Raw genomic sequence first — 20,841 nt, 5'->3', positions numbered from 1 at the left:
AAAAAAAAATAAAGGGTTTTATAGAAATCCTGGTCGTAGAGAAGGTGGCTATTTGATGGAATAATTCCCATGGGGAAAAGTCATAGGTTAATTATAGAGTACCTAATTTAAAAAAAGATAGAGCTGAAAAGACTTTTGGCCAAGTCATAGAAAGTCACTTTTAGACAAGAGGATAATGGCCAACTGTCATGTAAGAGCTACTTACTTGGCTGTTTTTATAAATGGTTTGAAGAATGTGGGAGTTGTGACAGGAAAATTGTGTTGTTTTGTCCCTGCTCCCTGTGGTTCTCAATAAAGCTCCATGTCTGCTCTGGACATGGGATGCCCACTGCTAGAACCGGCAATACTGTATAGGTATACCACTGGTTTTTCAAGACATAAAATACATTCCTGAACCATGTTTAGATCAGATACTGGTAAGATGAGTAGAAAATTTTGAAACCAGAGGTTTTTGGACCATGTGCTGGAAACAAACCTGTTGCTCACTGATAAGGCAAATTTTATGCAGAAGTTCTCAATTTTATTCTCTGGGAAACTCAGGATTGTAAACTTTTTAAAAATAAAAGATAGCCAGAGTAAATAGAAATCCTAGTGTGGATCAGTCCTGTAGGTGCTAGAATGCTAAACACTCTCCACCCCCACTAATGGAATTGACAGTATATCTGAATCCTCAGATAAGGCAAAAATCACTGTTAAATGTAACTTCAGATTACTAATATAACAGATATCTAAAAGCCATGCTGTTTCACACAGGTATCCGTTTCAGTGTGCTTTAGGTAAAATTATTTGTGTCCTGTGCTTGTGGCTAGGTACAAGAGCACACCACAATTGGGTGAGAGTAATGATAAAAATAAGATAAATAAGTTAAATGTAATGATAGTATAAGATAAATAAAAATGATTATGGATAAGGATATTAAGATTTGTCATTTATGTATTTTTTTACTCCGCTCAGTACATAAACATGAATGAATTCTCTTCTTACAGGTAGTTCTTATTTAATAACTGGTTACTTAACGACCATTGAATGTTACAATTGATCCCCCAAAATGCAGTTGGCACTTGGCAGGCAGCCTGCATTTACAATTATTTGGTTTTATGTTTTTTGCCAGAAATCTCTACTTTTGGTTTCTGATAAAAAAACACCCATTGAGAACAATGAGTTCATTTAACACCCATAGCATTCACTTAACTATTGTGTTTGCCTTATCACCAGGTATGCTTAACACCTGCTTCAAAAATTGGGTCAGTCATGTGATGACCAACTTAACAACCAGCATGACTTGTGACTATAATTCCAAGCTCAGTTACAGTTGTAAGTTGAGGATTTCCTGTATTTTCCTAATATTTATTCAAGATAATTTATTCAATTTCCTCGCTCAGAGATCTAGGTATTAATTTAGATTCTAAAGAACATTCCTATATTGAAAAGTTGTTGAATTGCTTCACATTTTAAGGTACTTTTCACAAATTGGAAATTTGAAACTAAATGGAGATGAAATATTTTTGACCATTCTAGAGATACTGAATGCCAAATACTGTTTGATGTCCTAATGATGTGTTACATCTAATGTTTTTACAGATTGTTATGTTTGAATTGGATCTAAACACTGGTTTGCATTTGGGGGAGTTGTCTTTGATTTCTGGAGACTACCTGACAAATGCCTGCAGGTTTTTTTGGCAAGATTTCAGAAATGGTTTCTTGGTTTTCCTAGGGTTGAGAGTGACTAGCCCAAGGTCATCCAGCTGATTTTGTGCCTATATCTTGCAATCTCTCTAGTTTATAGCCTGGTGCCCTACCAGACTGGCTCTCTTAGTTTTCTTTAGAAATAGTTAAGATAACTATGGCTTCTGCTATTTATTCCCTTTATAGTTTATCATTTCTTTTCACCAAAACTTATGATAACAAACAAACTAAAGGAATGGCTGGCACTTTTAGTACTTTTAGTACTTTTAGTACTTTTTGAAACATTAAACAAATGTGCCCAGGTTGTAAAATGGCCACAAAATTCAAATGTTTTAAAACTGATCCTGCTGTGTAGGACAAGGTAGACTTTAGCACTTTAATACAGTACCAAAAGGTCATTACAACCATTTAGAAATTACTAGTATCAACTTCATAAGTTTCAATCAACTTCATAGTTTATTGTTCATTGCATGGATATTCTCATTTAATGTAGGAAGAATAAGTGTGGAATCTATTTTATGTTTCTATGTTTAAGATCCAGAAGTTACTGAAAGATGAAGGATTTTGGTTGCTTTGGAATGGCTGAATGAAAATAAGTACTAACCATGTAATTGCTTGCGGGGTTGGTGGTTTGAATTTCTCAAGCAATAAATATAATTTCTGATTCTTTTTGAAAATCCAGATTATACTTGTAATGTTGGCCTTTATTGTTACAGGTTTAATTATAGGCAGCTAGAACTACATGCCATATAATAATACAACATTTTTACTGGAATATGCAGTTTGGCTACATGTGAAAACCATTCCATTCAAGAAAAAGGTATTAAAATATTTTCAATATTTAATTTTTACTTCAGCTGAAAATATCTAGTATTCACAACCATCTAATACAGGGGTGTCAAACTCGATTTCATTGAGGGCTGTATCAAGGTTGTGTTTGACCTCGGTGTGTGTGTGTGTGTGTGTGTGTGTGTGTGTGTGTGTGTGTGTGTGGCCAGCCAGGGGAGTGTGGCCAGCTCGACGTCCATCTTTGGCTGTGACTGCCTCCTGCAGCCCTCTGTCAGTGAAAATGGAGCTGGGGAGGGCACATGGCCTTCCGGAGCTCCATTTTTGCTGGAAGAAGTACCGCGGGCCAGTCCTTCACTGTTCCCAGGGTGGCCTTATGGGCCAGATCTAAACACCCTGCGGGCCAGAGCCGGCCCTCAAGCCTTGAGTTGGACACCCCTGATCTAATACATTGCTTAGGGTTGGAGAAACAAATTGTAATAAGTCTGATTGCATGAGCGCCGTACACATGATTTCATCCAGGTGCTGATACGTAATTGTTCTTTATAGCAGAAAGTGTTTCTAAGAAAAGTGACAAAACTGCCACTGCTCTGGCATTTGCCGATGCTGCATTCCTTTTCTTATTTATTGTGCAATCTGTCTATACCCGTGTTACTACCTTTACTTTGCTAATAATACAGAAGTAAAATTCTGGAGATGTATATGGAACCAATCTGTCCCAAAAATGGTTAAACACCACCTTTGGGACAGATTGGTATCATATAAGGGAACTGAACTTTCTTGACAACATTTGCTTGTCATTCAGGAAGCTTGTTCAGTTCTGGTTGAATGGTGGAGAATGGAAGGATTTATATTTGTACAGCCATCTGATCCTTAGCATTCAGAAGGGTGGTCCTAGCTCTCTCAGTTGTTGAGGCCACTCATTGTTGAGGCCACACCTATTTGCAGTCTGATTCAAGTGACCCCGGGAGTATAGATAAACCCCTGAGTGACCTCAACAACTCTGCAACAGCTCTACAACTGTGAGAGAGCTAATGACCAACCTTCAGAGTGCTAACGACCAGATGACTGCAAAGAGTATAAATCCTTCCATTCCCCACCATTCAGTCAGAACTGAAGAAGCTTTTTGGATGAGAATTGAAATGTTTGCAAGGGAAAAAAAAACAAGAAACTCCAGCTGCTTTTTGAACAGCTCTTTTGAGACAACCATGACCTGGATAATTGAGAATCTCCATAGACACGGCATCAATCTGGTTATACTGTACTCTGTTCCATGGGTGGCATGATATGCTGCTCTTAAGTTAATGTTGAGGTTTAAAACATTTCAGAATTGTAGTATTGAATTGTTGGGTTTGGATGTACAGTATACAGCTGTACAAATGTTGTATACATTATACAATATTTAGTGATTGTGGCACTTTAGGCAGGATTATAGCTGTTGGGATAAAGAATGTAGAATGCCTAGGAAATGTCATTCTTTTACAATATAAACAGGCTTTTTATTTTTATTTTTTATGAATTCTCTCTAAATAATTGCATAAAGTAATTTTAATTTTTTTTGGAAAAGTTAAACATAGAAGAGTAGAAATGAGAAATCTTTATATGAATCTCCTTTTCAATATTTAGCAAGTGTGGGTAACAAATTTTAAATTCTCCTCCACTATTAAGAGTACTAATAAACAAATAACTCCCTCAACACTGTCAAACTATTTACTAAGTCTGCACTACTATTAATCTTGTCATCGTTCCTATCACCCATCTCCTCCCACTTATGACTGTATGATTGTAACCTTGTTGCTGGTATCCTTACAAATTATATTGACTGTTTCTTAATATGATTTGATTGCTTATTTGTACCCTATTTATTTTTATTTATTTTATTTTATTTATTTTATTTTGACTATCATTAAGTGTTGTACCTTATGATTCTTGGTGAATATATCTTTTTCTTTTACGTACACTGAGAGCGTATGCACCAACAAATTCCTTGTGTGTCCAATCACACTTGGCCAATAAAGAATTCTATTGTTAGCTCAGTTGTTAATTTGAGAGTTTATATCCTGGGATGTAGATGAATGTTTATCCATAAAGGGACACTATCCTTCTATTCAGTAGATAGTAGTGCTCTGTCTGTGCTGGATTATATTCCAGCAGATTTAGAATTATAAAATCACAGGATTGGAAGGAACCTCAGAGGTCTTCTAGTTCAACCTCCTGCCCAGACCAGGAGAACTTATTCCATCCTGATGAATGGCTGTCCAGTCTTTTCTTGAAGACCTCCAGAAATGGATCACCATAACTCGAGGAGGCAAGTTATTCCATTGATTACTTGTTAAGTTCTTTATGCAGATATACTAGTGTAAAATAACAATAGAATGGCAACACACATTGAGCTACGTCAGACTATGATTACACTTGTTTTGACTTGACATATCATGTGAATTGGCCATTTTAATTTGTAGACCATGGTTAATGGGCAGTGCCATGTATCAATCCAACCAATTGTGTCAGTACAACCTCTGAAACTAGCTATTAGGTAAGAACCGGATTTTCAAAGATAACATTCCTCTGTGTCAGTAAAGGCATAAATATGTGATCCCGGTTTGGATCAAGTCTGAATTCTTAAGGTTCTAAAAAGAGCAAAGTTATTTTCAAGTTCGACTTGCACAAAAAAGAATGAGCAAGAGTATTGGAATCTTTGGAATGCAGTCTAAGCAACATAGAGCCGCGTTGTGCATGACCTGATGCCTCCTACAGTTTTTATGCTCTAGTATTGTGTTTTCAAGTATTTGGCCATTTTAACTTGGAATAATTTGTAATACTTATTTGGTTAAAAGAGGTTTTTATGGTCATCGTGAAGAATCAGAAAAAAGTTTTCTCTTCTGAGACCTCGAATGATACATTCAGAAATAGATAGTGCAGGACTATATGCAATTACCAGCCTGCTTCAGTAAGGCAGCTTCTGATTTTCCTGACAAAGAGTTAAGCCCTGCTATTCAAAAGAATGATTGTCTGGCTGTCTGAGAAAAACAGCTTTATACGAAAATAATAATTCCAGATAGATTGTAAAATATTCTTTAGCAACTGTGGTGATTTACTTAACTACGATTGCAAAAAGGTCATAAAATTGGGTATGATGATGTGATGATTTACTTAACCAATACACCACTTAATGATGAAATTTGCAATCCCAATTGTGGTTGTAAATCAAGGACTACCGTATATGCTCCTTCATGTATGAAGCAGCTTTTGAGGCCTTTATTGCATAACATAAAGATATATTGAACATTGCTGTTGAGGTTCTCTGCAGTTGTCTCTCCATTATTCTTTTAGCTTTAAACAATAAAAAGGGTTATTTTAAAGCATTTGACCATCCCCAATACTAGGTTGTGATTACAGTAGTCACTGTTGGGGTTTATATTAATGTTGTTTGTCTGCATACAAAATCAAATAGAATATGATTTATATTGTCCATAGAGGCTTATTGAATTTCTTTAAAAACAGGTATACAAAATACTATGGAAGTTTATAAAATTGGCAAAGACACATTATTATGCACTTATTTAACCAGAAATACTGGGAGCTGAATGTGACAAATAGTGAAAAATTTACTCTGAATCTTGCAAGTTGTAGCATATTTTCTGTCTTAAAGTTCATATTTGGTCTTCTATTCTTTATCTTAACTAGCTGTAAGGGGCATTGTAAACAATTTGAATTTCTGATGATTGTGAGCAGTTTGTGTTTCATAAAAGAATTCTGGAAAATATGATTTAAGTAGTCATGCAGATTATATTTAAGGGTTCTGCATTGTTAATTTTTCAGACTAATATTTCACATGCGCTAATTGATGTTCCTGCTGCTATTCTTTTTGATAATTGATTTCAATTAGATTTTAAACATGGTGAGTTATTAAGATATCACTCAGTGAATAGAACTGTAGGGAAATCTTTCTGTCTGTAGAATGCTTTATAATTGATTAATTATTTTTCTTTTCTTTTTTATTCTATTTTTCTTTTTCTCTTCAACAAAAGGAAGCAAAAAGCCTTATTTATTATCATTTTCCCCACTGTTGGCATGGCAACACAGGCTTATGTTACCGAATTACAGGCAGCCCAACAACAATCACAACAACAGCAACAGTCTCAGCAACAGCCAGCAGCAACAGCAAACACAACACCAGTGGTGGTGGCAGCAGCAACTCAACAACAGTATGTGGCAGAATTGCAAGGTGCCCAACAGCAACAGCAGCAATCAACCCCAAAACAGTATGTTACAGAAATCCAAACTTCTCAGACGCAGGCGCCACCCACTGGACAACAGACACCAACGCCTGCGCCACAGCAGTACATTGTAGTGACTGTTTCTGGTAAGTGTTTAAAAGGGTGAAGGAAAGTGGGGGAATTGGCAGGGAAAAAAAATAGAGCGGTGGGGAGATGAAATGCACTTTATTTATTTACAGCCTTCACGTAGGGGAGCTTGTGAAAGCCATTATCAATGCCACTTCTGTAAAGACAATCAAGTGAAGGAATAATCAGCCCAAATATCAAATAGTTCTGATTCAACCAGTTAGGGGATACTGACAATAATGGCTGGCAATGTCCTTCCCAGGCAGCTTTTAGGAAATATTTCCCTTTGTTTCTAGAACAGAATCCCTTAACCCAGTGGTCACCAACTGATGGTCTGTGGACCACTTGTGGTCCATGAGAAAATTTTGGTGGTCTGCAGAAAAATTATTTGCATTTTTTATATTGCACTAAATCAGGGGTCCTCAAACTACGGCCCCTGGGCCTGATACGTGCTTGTATTGCTGCAGAGAGTCTGTCCCTTTGGGGGTTTTTTGTGTGGGTTGGAGGGGGCAGAAATTCCATTTTGGGGTCTGCTTCGGCCTCCTGGTACAGGGCTTTGGGTGAAGGCTGGAGGGAAGAGCCTAGTGGTGAAGAGCCGGAGGGACTTGCTCCAGTGTGGCTGCATCATGGCCTGGAACTGGCTGACCATCTCAGCCCCCTGAGCCTCCAGGCGCTGGTACCTGGCCTTGCACTCCTGCAGTTCTTCCCTCTGCTTGGAAAGCTTATGCTCCTAGTCCTCAATGAGGTGCTTCTGCTGCCTCCTGCTCGGCCAGATCCAATTTGAACTGAGACAGCTGTTTTGCCAACTCTTTCTCATGGTGGCTGCTTAGCTCCAGCAACTGCTTCCTGTTGGGGCCCTAAGGAGCCCGGCCAGGCAGGCAAGGAGTGGCTGGCAGGGGAGGGTCAGTAGAGGCCGGCGAGGTGCTCCTCGATGCAAGTGACATCAAGTTGCCCACGCCCACTACCTAGCCACGTCCATCCAGCTGGTCATTAGGCAGGTCATATTTTCGTGGTCCGCGGGATTTAAAATTATGAATTTAATAGTCCCTGAGGTCCGAAAGGTTGGGGACACCTGCCTTAACCTACCTTCAAATCTATTTGTGAAATATTCCCCTCAAAGATTATAATCATTGAATATCACATTGCATATCTACATAACAATATATGTATATTTCTCCAGATAACTTTTCTTAATTTGTAGTTCTGTGATTCGCATTTCATAGCTTCTTCATCTGTCTTTACTAGAAAAGTATGGTGAATTTCAAGTAATAATTTGGTTAATCTCATCAATCCCAAATCAAGTCCTTTTAAATTTACTACTATATTTTAAAATTGTTCTATTGAAATATATATGTACAAATATATAGGGTAAACAGTTTTAAATATACAGTATTGAAATACGTGATTAAAAGCTCAGGTTAGATAAGTGATTTAAGTTTGGTTTGTAAAAGTCAATTGAAGTACCCATTGAACATTGCCAGACCCAGCATTTAACTTGTCTTTAAATATATTTTCTAATTCTCTATCAGCTATTGTGAACAGATTAATGTCCATCTTTTTTTAATTATATACTTCTCATTGAAATAGTTATATAGTATACAGTTATCACGAACACTGAATTAGTGAATACTGAAATGTCTGTGTTGGTTGACTATATTTTTCATTTCTCTGCATATCCATGAATGACCATGAAAGCTCTTTTGGCATTGATTTTACAGTTACAAATAAATTTTGAATAGGGAATTAGCAAATACAGAATAGTCTCAGCAAATTCATTCTGGGTCTTGCATCAACAATGAAGATTTGCATTTAGAACTTAGGTATGATGATGTGAATAGAATCTCTTCCTCCTGTGTGGTATGCAGCAGAACCTTTCTTTCACTAATCAGATTTTTATGATAGATAGTTCCTATATATTTTCAATAATAGCCCAAGAATACTAATCTATATACGAAGTTTTAGAAGATATGACATGAACTCTGCATCACAGCCCTGCACGGATCTGCAATGGTGAGATTCCAGGCCAGTTGGAAATTAAATATAATAGATTGCTTAACTCTTCTGCTTACATTAATAATAATTGAAAATAGTCCAAGAAGAGTTTAGCATCTATCTGACCAAAGACGAAGACTGCTTCTAACATGCCAGGGCAGGTTTTGGCTTCGGTTTAACACTTGAATGAGAGACCACCAGAGAATTCCAGGGCTGCAGGCAGGACTAGAAAGTTAAAAAAACAAAACAAAACAGAAGATAGCAATGGCATAACATTTTGGCACTGTTCCCAAAAAATTCATATGCATTGTTATAATTATTTTTAGTCCATGTTTGTTTCATGTTTTTAATTATATGCTTCAGTGCTGTAAGCTGTAAACTGTCCAGAATCTAGTGGTGTGAATGGCTATTTAATAAAAATAATAAAGTAATAATGAATATAGACATTTTATAAAAATCATGATGAGAGAAGCTTCATGACATATTTCTTTTACATTTAATGTAATGTAACATAATGTAAACATAATGTATGACAATATTTAGTTTCATTTGGATTTTGTCAAAATAGAAATTTAAATTTGCTTAAATGACTACCACATATTATGTGAATTTTCTATGCTTTGTTTTTGTTATAGATTACACAGAGATTAGAGAGGTTTGGAAAATTAGAGAAGAATGGGAAAAATGTTAGAAAAAAGAGCCAGCTTGATCTAATGATTAAGGCACCAGGCTAGAAACTAGGCGAGAACTAGTCCCGCCTTAGAGATGAAGCCAGCTAGGTGACCTTGGGCCAGTCACTCTCTCTCTCAGCTCAACTCACTTCACAGAATTGTTGCTGTAGGGAAAATAGGAGGAAGGAGTATTAGATACTTCCAATGCTTTGAGTTATTTATAAAAATAATAAAGGCAGGACTTAAAAAAAATTCTGCCCAGTAATTTTCAGTGCAATGTTATTTGACTTTTGGGCAAAGAGCATATTGTACTGGTGTCTCCATGGCCAGGGTTCAGCATTTTTTTTTTGTTACCGATTTTTCATCTCAGAGCCCTTTTGGTCTGAAATGTTCCTACATCCCTCCAGAGGAATTTAGCTCCCTTCCCTCACAGAGTGGAAATCTATAGGTAGGATGCTTCATCCTATAGCTGCCAAAGGATTTCAGCTCTCCTGTATCCCTTGTGCTTGTATCCTTCCCTGCTGGCTTCCCCATTGATTTCCTGAATTGTCTAGCAACCAGATTGATGTCACGTGACCATGCGGGGGGCTGGGGTGACATTTTGCAACAATCAGAAGCCATTTCATGAAGCCATTAAGCGAGGACTGTGTCTTGAGGAAGTCAACAGAGAAAGTGGGATTGCAGATTGTTGTTCCTCTCATAGCAAAAGTTTCTGGGATAAATGAGCAGGCTATTTGAAATAATATAATACTAGCTGGATACCCAAGCATCACTATGAAACTATGTGATCGGGCTTGATAAATCAACACAGCTTGAAAATTAATGAGTAGTTATGATCGGCCTCCTCTCCCCTTCTCTCCCTCAGCCTTGCCCCACAGAATCCTATCCTATCCTCCTTCCCTCCCTCAGGCTTGCCCCACAGAAACATCTTCTATCCTATCCCCTTCCCTCCCTCAGGCTTTCCCCACAGAAGCCTCCTCTATCCTATCCCCTTCTCTTCCTCAGGCTTGCTCCACAGAAGCTTTCCTATCCTATCCCCTTCTCTCCCTCAGCCTTGTCCCACAGAAGCCTCCCTTATCCAATCCCCTGGTTGCTGCTGTGAAAGTAAAACTGAAAGTGAAACTCCTCCTCTGCTTGTGTTTTGCATTTGGAACAGATTTCTTTTCAGGTGAGGAGGGGGAGTAGAACTCCTTAGCATCAGAGTGTGTTAATCATAATACAGGAAATACTAATGCAGTGATGGTCATTTCTAAAAATCCTTTCTTAGTGAGCACCTAGAAGCCAAGAGGAACATATGTGACAAATTTCAAGTTTGTAGGCTTTGTGGTTCTGGAGATTTCGTGATTATGGTGTGAGTGGTTTTTGCTTTTATATATATAGATTGCAGCAGAATCATATTATTTTCTTATATTCTCTGTACGTATATACCGTGCTTTCCCAAAAATAAGACCCTGTCTTTTTTTTTTTTTTTTGAACCCTGAAATAAGCGCATGGCCTTATTGCCATGCACTCAAAAGCCCAATTGGGCTTATTATCAGGAGATGTCTTATTTTGGGGGAAACAGGGTATCTCATACATGGAGATTAACCTGTTGGCATATGGAACTTTGAATTTTGTTCTTGGTAATATCACAGTATCACAAAGATAAGTAGATCAGGTTTGCTTACAGTGATTGTTTTTGATTGAGGTTATGCTGGAATGAAAGTTAACACAGCTTCCCCAACCACTAAGTAACAAGAAATCCTTTCATCTTGTCAGTTAATGTTTGATAGCATGATTGGAGTGGGGTCTGGAGGATCAGAGAATCAGGACAGAGAATTCATAGGCTACAGATTAACTATCCTGCAATTATGACTTTTTTCTTTGCAAATGCAGAATACTTCTCTCTTCCACATTTTTATGAGATATTAGACAACCTGTGCCCTTTGATATTTCCTTATCTAAACAAAGAAACACAATATCAGGAGAAAAAGCAGTGGGAGCAGGCAAGGTTTCTGACATCCTGCCGGCTTCCCCATTGAGTTTGCTTGTGGAAATCTGGCAGGGAGCATTGAAATCTCCTTTGCCCTGGCCCTCCCTACCAGCAGTAAGTAGTTATTGCTATAGAGAATCATTGCTATAGGGAGTCATTGCTAAAAGATTTTAGAAGATTCTGTAAATTAGCCCATTTGGTGGTATCTTGGTTCAAAAATTGCTGTCCTATGATGCACTATTTTACCCAATTAATGATGGCAAGAGTTTTGGTAGTATATAGATTTAGTTTATTGGAATTTATTCCGTTTTTATAAATCAGCCTTCCTTCAGTTTAAGAGTTTGTTTTCAATGTATGCTGAATTCTATTTTGTGCCTTGGCAAAAATCAGAGACAGTAAAAGGTAAATGTGATACCTCTTGTTCATATTGGGATACAGATGATTTTGAATTACACTAATTTTCCATCCAGCAAGTAGAAGCAGCAGCTGATTTTCAGCTATACTGCAAAAAATGAAAGATAATTATAAATACAGTTTTAAAAGGCACCATAGATAATCCAACTGAGTTGCTTCGTATGTTTTATTAAATGGTTGTTATTATTTTTTTAATCAGTGTGTACAAAACTCATTTAATTGGCCTATTTTTGCTATTTGTAACAAAATACATTCAAACAGGCCAAAAAAATGGCCTTCGTGGTAATGATCACTTTTTTTTCTGGCTCATTCTAAAGTTAAATACCTTCACTCTCAGTTTCCCTTTCTTTTGGTGGAATTGAACTTAACACATCTCTGCAATACAGTTTTGGCTCAGGTTCAAGTAGATTATGTTGCTGTGATTGCCTTTCACACAGTTGCCTTATAGTAAATGATGTTGATTTGCCAAGGTAGGAATTTCAATGACTGTTATATTACAAAAGCGTTGATGTCTAAAAGTGATGTACTAAGTTGACATTGATTAGAGAGCTGTATTTTCTTTGCTGTCTTCTGAGCGAACAATGCATAAAAGGAAACAAACTCATATATAAATATAGATTTATTGTTTTATATATTTGTTAAATTTATTATTTATTTATTTATTATTTATTTATTTTATTAGATTTATAAACCGCCCTTCTCCCGAAGGACTCAGGGCGGTGTACAGCCAAAGTAAAAAGAAACAATATACAGTTAAAATAAAATTAAAAAGCTTATTATACAGTGTGGCCGAAATTAAAATAATTTAGAATCTAAAAACCCCAATTAAAACCAGAGAGAAATTTAGAATTTAAAACTACAATTTAAGAAAGCCCCGCACGAACAAACAGATGTTTTCAGTTCGCGGCGAAAAGTCCGAAGGTCAGGTATTTGGCGTAAACCAGGGGGGAGTTCATTCCAAAGAGTGGGAGCCCCCACAGAGAAGGATCTTCCTCTGGGGGCCGCCAGCCGACATTGTCTGGCGGACGGCACCCTGAGAAGGCCCTCTCTGTGCGAGCGTACGGGTCGGTGGGAGGCATGAGGTAACAGAAGGCGGTCCCGTAAGTACCCAGGTCCCAAGCCATGGAGCGCTTTAAAGGTGGTTACCAGAACCTTGAAATGCACCCGAAAGGCAACAGGAAGCCAGTGCAGTCTGCGCAGGAGAGGTGTCACATGGGAGCTACGTGTGACTCCCTCTATCACCCGCGCAGCTGCATTCTGGACCAACTGAAGCCTCCGAGTGCATCTCAAGGGGAGCCCCATGTAGAGAGCATTGCAATAATCCAGGCGGGAGGTGACAAGAGCGTGAGTGACTGTGCATAGGGCATCCCGATCAAGGAAGGGGCGCAACTGGCGAACCAGGCGAACCTGGTGAAAGGCTCTCCTGGAGACGGCCGCCAAATGATCTTCAAACGACAGCCGTGCATCCAGGAGAACACCCAAGTTGCGCACTCCCTCCTTTGGGGCCAATAACTGCTTCAACAGTCAGCTGCGGCTGCAGCTGACTGTATCGGGTGCCGCATCCACAGCCACTCCGCCTTGGAGGATTGAGCTTGAGCCTGTTCCTCCCCATCCAGACCCGTCTGACTTCCAAACACGGGACAACACTTGACAACCGTTGGGGTGGCCCGGGTGGAAAAGTACAGCTGAGTATCATCAGCGTACAGTTGATATCTCACCCCAAAGCCACTGATGATCTCACCCAACGGTTTCATAGATGTTGAACAGGAGGGGCGAGAGAATCGACCCCTGCGGCACCCCACAAGTGAGGTGTCTCGCGGTCGACCTCTGCCCCCCTGTCAACACCGTCTGCGACCGGTCGGAGAGATAGGAGGAGAACCACCGATAAACGGTGCCTCCCACTCCCAACCCCTCCAACCGGCGCAGCAGGATACCATGGTCGATGGTATCGAAAGCCGCTGAGAGGTCTAATAGGACCAGGGCAGAGGAATAACCCCTGTCTCTGGCCCTCCAGAGATCATCCACCAACGCGACCAAAGCTGTCTCCGTGCTGTATCCGGGTCGGAAACCGGACTGGCACGGGTCTAGATAGACGGCTTCATCCAGGTACTGGGGTAGCTGGCGTGCCACAGCACTCTCTACAACCTTCGCAGTGAAGCGAAGGTTGGAGACCGGACGGTAATTACCTAAAATAGCTGGGTCCAGGGAAGGCTTCTTGAGGAGGGGTCCATTCAAGAGAAAAGCCTGAGACAAACGCCTGTGGAATCCTGTAAGATGATCTTTAAGCAGGAGTTGCGAATCCAGGAAAAAACTCTAGGTAATGCAGCAGTTCCTATAGGGAAAATTCTTCCCCATCCAGGATTAGATGAAAATTTCCAGGATTGGGGATCCAATAATCCATTGTGATTTAGCTTTGCTAGGGTTGAGCTTGGATCTGTTTCTCTTCATCCAGCCTCTCACAAACTCCAGACATGGATAAAATTTTGACAGGATCATCAGGTAACCCAGGATCAAGATTATCAAAACAGTATGTGACCTTGAAATATTACAGAACTTCAACCAGATGTAAAAACAAAAGGTGTGAGAGTGTCAAGACACCCCACAATTTAGGGGCTTCAAGCTCAATCTCTCCCTTTGTGCTGAAACCAATTGGAACCATTCACAGATTAAAGAATCACTGTACCAATTCCATAGATAGTGCAGAAGATACCATGATCAGTGATTCCAGTCGAAGAGAATATATGTTGCTCAGAGTTGAACTGTAAACTGGTTGTTTGTTTGCTTGCAGATGTTTCATTATCAAACATTATCTAGTCAGGTAATGAAATTTCTGCAAGCAAACACCCAAGCTCAGAGACCATCAAAGATTCCACATGATCAGTGGTATTTAAAGTTGTTGAAAGGTCAAGGAGAATCAGGACAAATAGACCACCCCTATGACAGTTACACTATGGCTTGACCTGAAACATGACTGAAAAGTGTCCAGATAATTATTTTCTTTAAGGGCCTCCTGAAACTGCAGTCCAACTACATTCTCAAGAACCATCCTGCAAAGGAAAGATTATAGACTAAACAAAAGTTACTCAGAATGTTTGGGTCCAGCAATGACTTCTTGAAGAGAGCATATACCATTATCCAGCTGTCTCCAACCTTTCCGGCTTTGCAGACGTGTGGGGGGAGGGGAGGGTTCTGTGTGAGTGGCCGGCATGCGCATGCTCGCTTGCCACTTCTCGCGGCCCAGTTCTGAACAGGACACGGCCTAATAGTGGGTCATGGCCCAGGGGTTGGGGATTTCTCTCATTATCTATTTAAAGCAGAGATCTTCAAACTTGGCAGCTTTAAGACTTGGGAGAATTCTGGAAGTTGAAGTCCACAAGTCTTAATGCTGCCAAGTTTGGGGACCCTTGATTTAAAGGGAGGCAAAACCACCCCTTCCGTCAACAAGACTGACTTCTTCCAAGCAGTCTTCATAAGCTAAGAGGATTCTAATGGGTCATTTATTGTTGTTGAATTGCACCCAGAAGCTACCTGGCAGCTGTTGTAGCTTGTATAGCAATGGTGATACAAACACAACAAGAAGTTCCTATTATTGCTTCCACCCCTGTACTTTGAATTAACAATAGCTTCTGATGGTCTTCAATGACAGCCCTATGTAGAGCACATTCCAATACTCCAATTGTGAGGTGATCATGACCTGAGTGACTGCCTCCAGGGTCTCCCAATTGATAAAGGGATGCAACCGGCAAAAAGATTTACCTGTGCAAAGGCCCTCCTATAGGCAGTAGCAGTAAGCCCAGGAGTCTCAAATGGGGAAGTGCAACCCCATCCAAAACCAAAGATGGAAATGTCCCTGATCTTAGGGGCCAAGCAGCCACAATCATTTAGTCTTGTCAGGATGGGCCAAAGTCTATCCTCCCCATTCAGTTATAGGCAGTGGTGGGATTCAGCCAGTTCGCACCACTTCGGGAAAACCGGTTGTTTGGTGAACTGGTTGTTGGAAGAAATCATTAGGGCAGAGAATCGGTTGTTAAATCATTTGAATCCCACCACTGGTTATAGGTTTATGTGATCCCAAGTGTTCCCATATAGAACATAAGCACATCACCTTTATTAAAGCAATTTACCAGTTAACAACTATAATCTAGGTTAATCTAGGTTATAGTATGTTCTTATGACTTAAATAGAATATACTTACACTCCCTTTCCACAAGTATTTTCAGGCAAAAGATACAAATAACTCACTTCTTCAGTTGTAGTTTACAAATCAGAAGACTATTTCCATCTAAAATGTAAAACTAAGTTTGCAACTTTCACAGGAGATAAAGGTTCCTTGATATCTCAAAAATAATTTAAATTGCTTAGTGCACATTGATATAATACCAATGAACAATAGTATAGTTCAAGAAAGTAGACTTACTGATAGTTAAAAAATGGTCATGTCTGCCCATTGGCATTCCTTGTGGAGTAAAAAGTCTTGTCAAATTCTGTTCCTAAAATCTGAAGTCTGCTTCAAGTAGTTTTAACATATTTTAGCAGGCTCTTCTCTGGTTGCTCTTTTCTGATTCTGCTTCCATCTATTTGCTTTCATATCTTAAACAATAACTGTTATTTCCAGGTGACTTGTTTTGATTATTTTTCAAGTAAGTTTAATTTTTTATCTAGATTTTCATATCAGAGAGGGTCATTATGACATTGTGGGAATTTCTACCCTAGATGTTAATTCTTTTAATAAATTGAAAGGAACTGGTCTGTTCCTGAGAAGTTGAACAATTCTCAAGTCAGCCATTTGCACAATAATATTGATTATGCTGATCATTCTTCACATTGCAAGAGTACTTCAAGGGAACAGTTTTAAAATCCTGCATAATAAATTGTATTTTCTAAGAACAACAGATACATCCAGAAGCCCAGTGCAGATGGTCCAGTGTGATTTCCTCTGCCCTTCTCCCCTCCTGTTGAGCATGTCAAATGAGACACCCATGAAATGTGAACTGCTCCTTTGCGATTACAATCGGGTGAACAGCCGGCATCCGCCACCCAATCCTGAGAAGAACAGAGAATGTACCTACTCTGATGCGAATGTTTATTCGAAATCAATCTGCCTGGAAGCTTTAGTAGGAGCAAATGGGGATTACTTGGCCAAGGTTCCAGTTTATAAAAGGCTTGCCTGTTTTATTTTCAAGGAAAACAGCAGTTAGAACTGAAACCTTTCAGGAGCTTCATCATGTATTATGATTGCCTTTATGCAATGCCTTTTGATCGTAAGTACTTCTGAAGGGATTTCTGCTTAGTACCTCTTGGCCTATATCAGAGATAGAGCCTTTACAAATCACCTGCTGTCTTTGCTCTCTTGCAAGCCCATTGTGGCCAACAGAGTTACAGCATAGAAGAAGTTGTTCAAAGCAGAAGATTCTGCTCTCAGTGTAGAAAGCTTCTTGATTGTCATAGTAGTTCTTTGAACCATGTGCTCTAGCCTTGCTTTTGGAAAAGAAATGTATCCACTGCTTTGGATTATATCTCAAAATCCGGAAGGAAATGAAAGGTAGCATCTTCAGAAAATAGAAAACAATTTTTTTATAACAATAACATGATTGAGGGTAGATGAATGCCAGAAACACAATATCCTGATGTAATTGCAGATGCATAGAGAGAAGTAAGTTTGCTGTACCAGAGACAGCTATATTCCTGCTTGCCTTTAGAAAAACATATGCTTCCAGGGATGGATATAGAAAGGAAACATTTGGCAAATAAATAAAAATCACAAAAAATGAAGATTAAAAAAAATACAGAACTTTGCTAGTGTAAGAGTAAGCAAGGTTTGGATTGTTACTATTAGCATTGTTGCACCAAATGGCTTATTAATTAAAGAGATATCTAAGAGATCCAACTTTCCCAGATAACTTCTGCCTACCCAGAGAGTGCCTGCTGAAAATCTCCTCCATTCTGGGGCATAGTTGGAGGGCATCTTCCCTCCCATGGTATAGCCTAATGAAGGATATTGATGATCCCAATCCTGTGACTTCCAGAGCCTTGTGAAATCCTGACTTTTTGGGTGGGGGGAGGCTTTGAAGATTGATTGTTTGTGGAACGGTAGTCTGGGTTTTTTTATTTCTATTAATCATTGTTGATTGTAGTCTGTCACACAGTCAGCCAGATGTTCAGATTGGATTTGGCATTTTTATCTAATTGTATCCTATATATTGCCTGGAGTCCTTTTAGACTGATTCTTTTTATTTAAATCCAATAAATAAATATATACAATAAAACTTTTAAGGAGCTCCTAAAATAGAGAGGAGAGGAATTTGCTTTATCACTACAATTATTGCACAACTTTTAAATATGAAATATGTGAGGAGCAGTGTAGTGGGGGAAGTTATCTTCATTTCTGGGTAAATATATATAGATTGCTTTATTACTGTTACAAAGAGTAATGACAGACTGCTGGGAATTATAACAGCGTCAGCAAAAATATGCTGGAGATTTCTCATATAGACTTTTCTCAATAAGAACTATGCGTTTGTAGCCTAAGACAATTGTAGTCTGAAAACATTCTTAGAGATTACAGTATTCTTGTGAAGAAAATGAATTGCTACATTTGAATAATATGATTTGTTCTCATTTTAGGAGCTGGCTGCTCTGTGTAATTTAATTGTCAATATAAACTGTCAATGAAAGCCAGTTGGGTGACTTTGAGCCAGTCACTCAATCTCTCTGCCCAACTTACCTCAGAGGGTTGTTGGTGGGTAAAATAGGAAGAGGAAGGTGTGTTGGATATGTTCACCGCCTTGAGTTATTTATAGAAATAATAAATATGGGATACAAATAAATATATAATAACATAAAATAAAATATTAATATTTTAGTCCCAAAACTTTGGATAAGCAGTAGTTCATACATATGTAGTTATAAAATTATAGAGTTGAACTAAGCCTTTTCAAAGATCAAGCCTAACCCAAATTAAAGTCTTCCCAAGTGATATCAGTCTAATCTCTCCTTGTTCTCCTTCAAAAGAAGAGTCACTCTGCCTTTACAAGTAACTCAATTTCTTGGAGCAAAGCTGCTTCTAAAGAAGAGTAGTGTCAACATGGGATGGGACAACTCTTTGCAGCCAACTCGCCGCTGCCAACTCACCACATCAGCTCGCCACATCCAACTTGCTGCAGAATAGCTTGCCATGGCCAACTTGTAGTGGGGCAACTTGTGATGGGACAATTAAACAGTTCAATTTAATTTTAATTTTTGTCATTCACATTTCATTTTTCTGTCCTTTTGCTTCCTTCCTTTAATGATTTTATTCTTCGATATTAGTGTAACTCTTGTCCCATGGGACGTCCTATTTCAAGTTGACTGCGGTAAATTGTCCTGAGACAAATTGTCCTAGACCCATGTTAGCTAAAGTTCAGCCTGGGAAAAAGGATCCTGGATCCCTTGTTAGAGTACAAAGTATAGTGAGGCAATAACTTGGTATGTTGTAGCTCCTGGAGTAGGAAAAGGTGTTATATTAACTTTTCAGAGAGCTAGTTGGAGGGACAGAATAGGACTTCTATTGGTCACATGCCCCTAAGTGTTGAATGAATAATAACATTGCTGGTTGTTCCTTCACTTCAGAGAATGAGTTTAGTTTTCTGCTCTTTTCTTCCTTTTTTTTTTTTTTTTTGAGATGTAATTGCAAAGTTGGGATTTTCTTGGGAAAATTTGTCTAATATATATATTTCTACCTTTCAATAGAAGGCTCCATGAGGCCCAGCGACACCGTTTCAGAGTCCAGTCCAGGGTCTACAGCTACACAGTCAGGAGTGCCAACTCAGGTGGTTCAGCAAGTCCAAGGCACTCAGCAGGTATGTGACATATTAATGAGACATAGTTATACTAAAGCAATCAGAGGAAGTCTGACTCAAGTTTCCAGATACAAGTCATAACAGTAAAAGAACAGATATAATGAGTAAAAACAAAAGACATATTGGGTAAGCTGGTCTCCAAAGTAGCTAAGAATAGGAGATTGTTTGTTTGTTTGTTTCTCTCATAACTTTGGTTTAAGATGATAAAAATACAAAATATGAGCTACAGTACCAATAATACAGTTGATACGAGAATTAATCACAGAAATAACAATTAAAAGCCTGACTGCTGAGGGAGTGACAGCCAAATGTATTTCCCTAGGGAGTATGCTCCATGTCTTGGGAGTCATACAGGAGAATTGTCAGTGCGAATATCATATAATATCTATGCTTTTCACTGACAATAATTTACTTATTATATTTTGTACTAGTTGTAACCTATTCTTTTTAAGAATAGCTTGCATACAGCTCATTACACTTGTCAAGCAAGACAAGTTGTAACCAAGGCAGATAACTATTGCTAAAGGCAGCCTATTTAGGAAGGGTCACATTTGGCTCACTAACTATAATTTGTGATCATGCTCCTTCTGTTGCTGTACAATTCCAACTGGAAGAAGCTTCACTTCAGTTCCAGAGTCCAGATTTTTCCCTACCAACAGCTATTTTATGTTATTTATTTATTTAAAAATATGTATGGCTGCCCAACTTGGAGCACAACTCTGGGTGCTTCAGAACAATAAAACTACAAACCATAAAAGCCAATAAATAACGAAAACACAAACTAAAAACTAAAAACCAACCCCCACTCCAAGCACGTCAGTCATCCCTTGGGATGCCTCAACACTCATCCATGGAGTCCCATTACTGTACTCCAGTGCTTGGGTAAAGAGTCAAATCTTAATACCTTCTGGAAAGCTAAGAGTTGGGGGGGAGGGTATTCCACAAGGTAGGGGCAGCTATTGGAAAAGCACTTCTATTATTCTCTAGTTTTAATTGTTCTTTGTCATCCTTTTGAATATGAAAAGTAAGTAACATACAAATGTAACGATTAATTCTTTGGAATCAGAAAAATAAGAGAAAAGAGAGCTGTCAATAGCATACTGAGGACAGTAGAGAACTCCAGATAATCTCCCTAG

General features: G+C 38.8%; 1 protein-coding gene across 6 annotated transcripts in view; it reads left to right on the top strand.

The window, feature by feature from the left end:
- RFX1 (regulatory factor X1) overlaps window positions 1-20,841 on the top strand; it is a 59,131-nt gene that overhangs the window by 661 nt on the left and 37,629 nt on the right. For 5 of the 6 annotated variants that reach the window (XM_058165632.1, XM_058165631.1, XM_058165629.1 and 2 more), the window contains exons 2-4: window positions 2,403-2,506; window positions 6,504-6,838; window positions 19,596-19,705. In XM_058165632.1, coding sequence (XP_058021615.1) covers window positions 6,547-6,838; window positions 19,596-19,705 — 402 coding nt within the window. In that variant the 5' untranslated portion in view covers window positions 2,403-2,506; window positions 6,504-6,546. Of the gene's footprint in view, window positions 1-1,215; window positions 1,315-2,402; window positions 2,507-6,503; window positions 6,839-19,595; window positions 19,706-20,841 lie in introns of all 6 variants that reach the window. The other variant, XM_058165628.1, reaches the window with a different exon arrangement.

Source organism: Ahaetulla prasina, chromosome 2 (genome assembly GCF_028640845.1).
Source record: "Ahaetulla prasina isolate Xishuangbanna chromosome 2, ASM2864084v1, whole genome shotgun sequence".
Classification (NCBI taxonomy): domain Eukaryota; kingdom Metazoa; phylum Chordata; class Lepidosauria; order Squamata; family Colubridae; genus Ahaetulla; species Ahaetulla prasina.
This window is presented reverse-complemented; position numbering and strand designations above follow the sequence as displayed.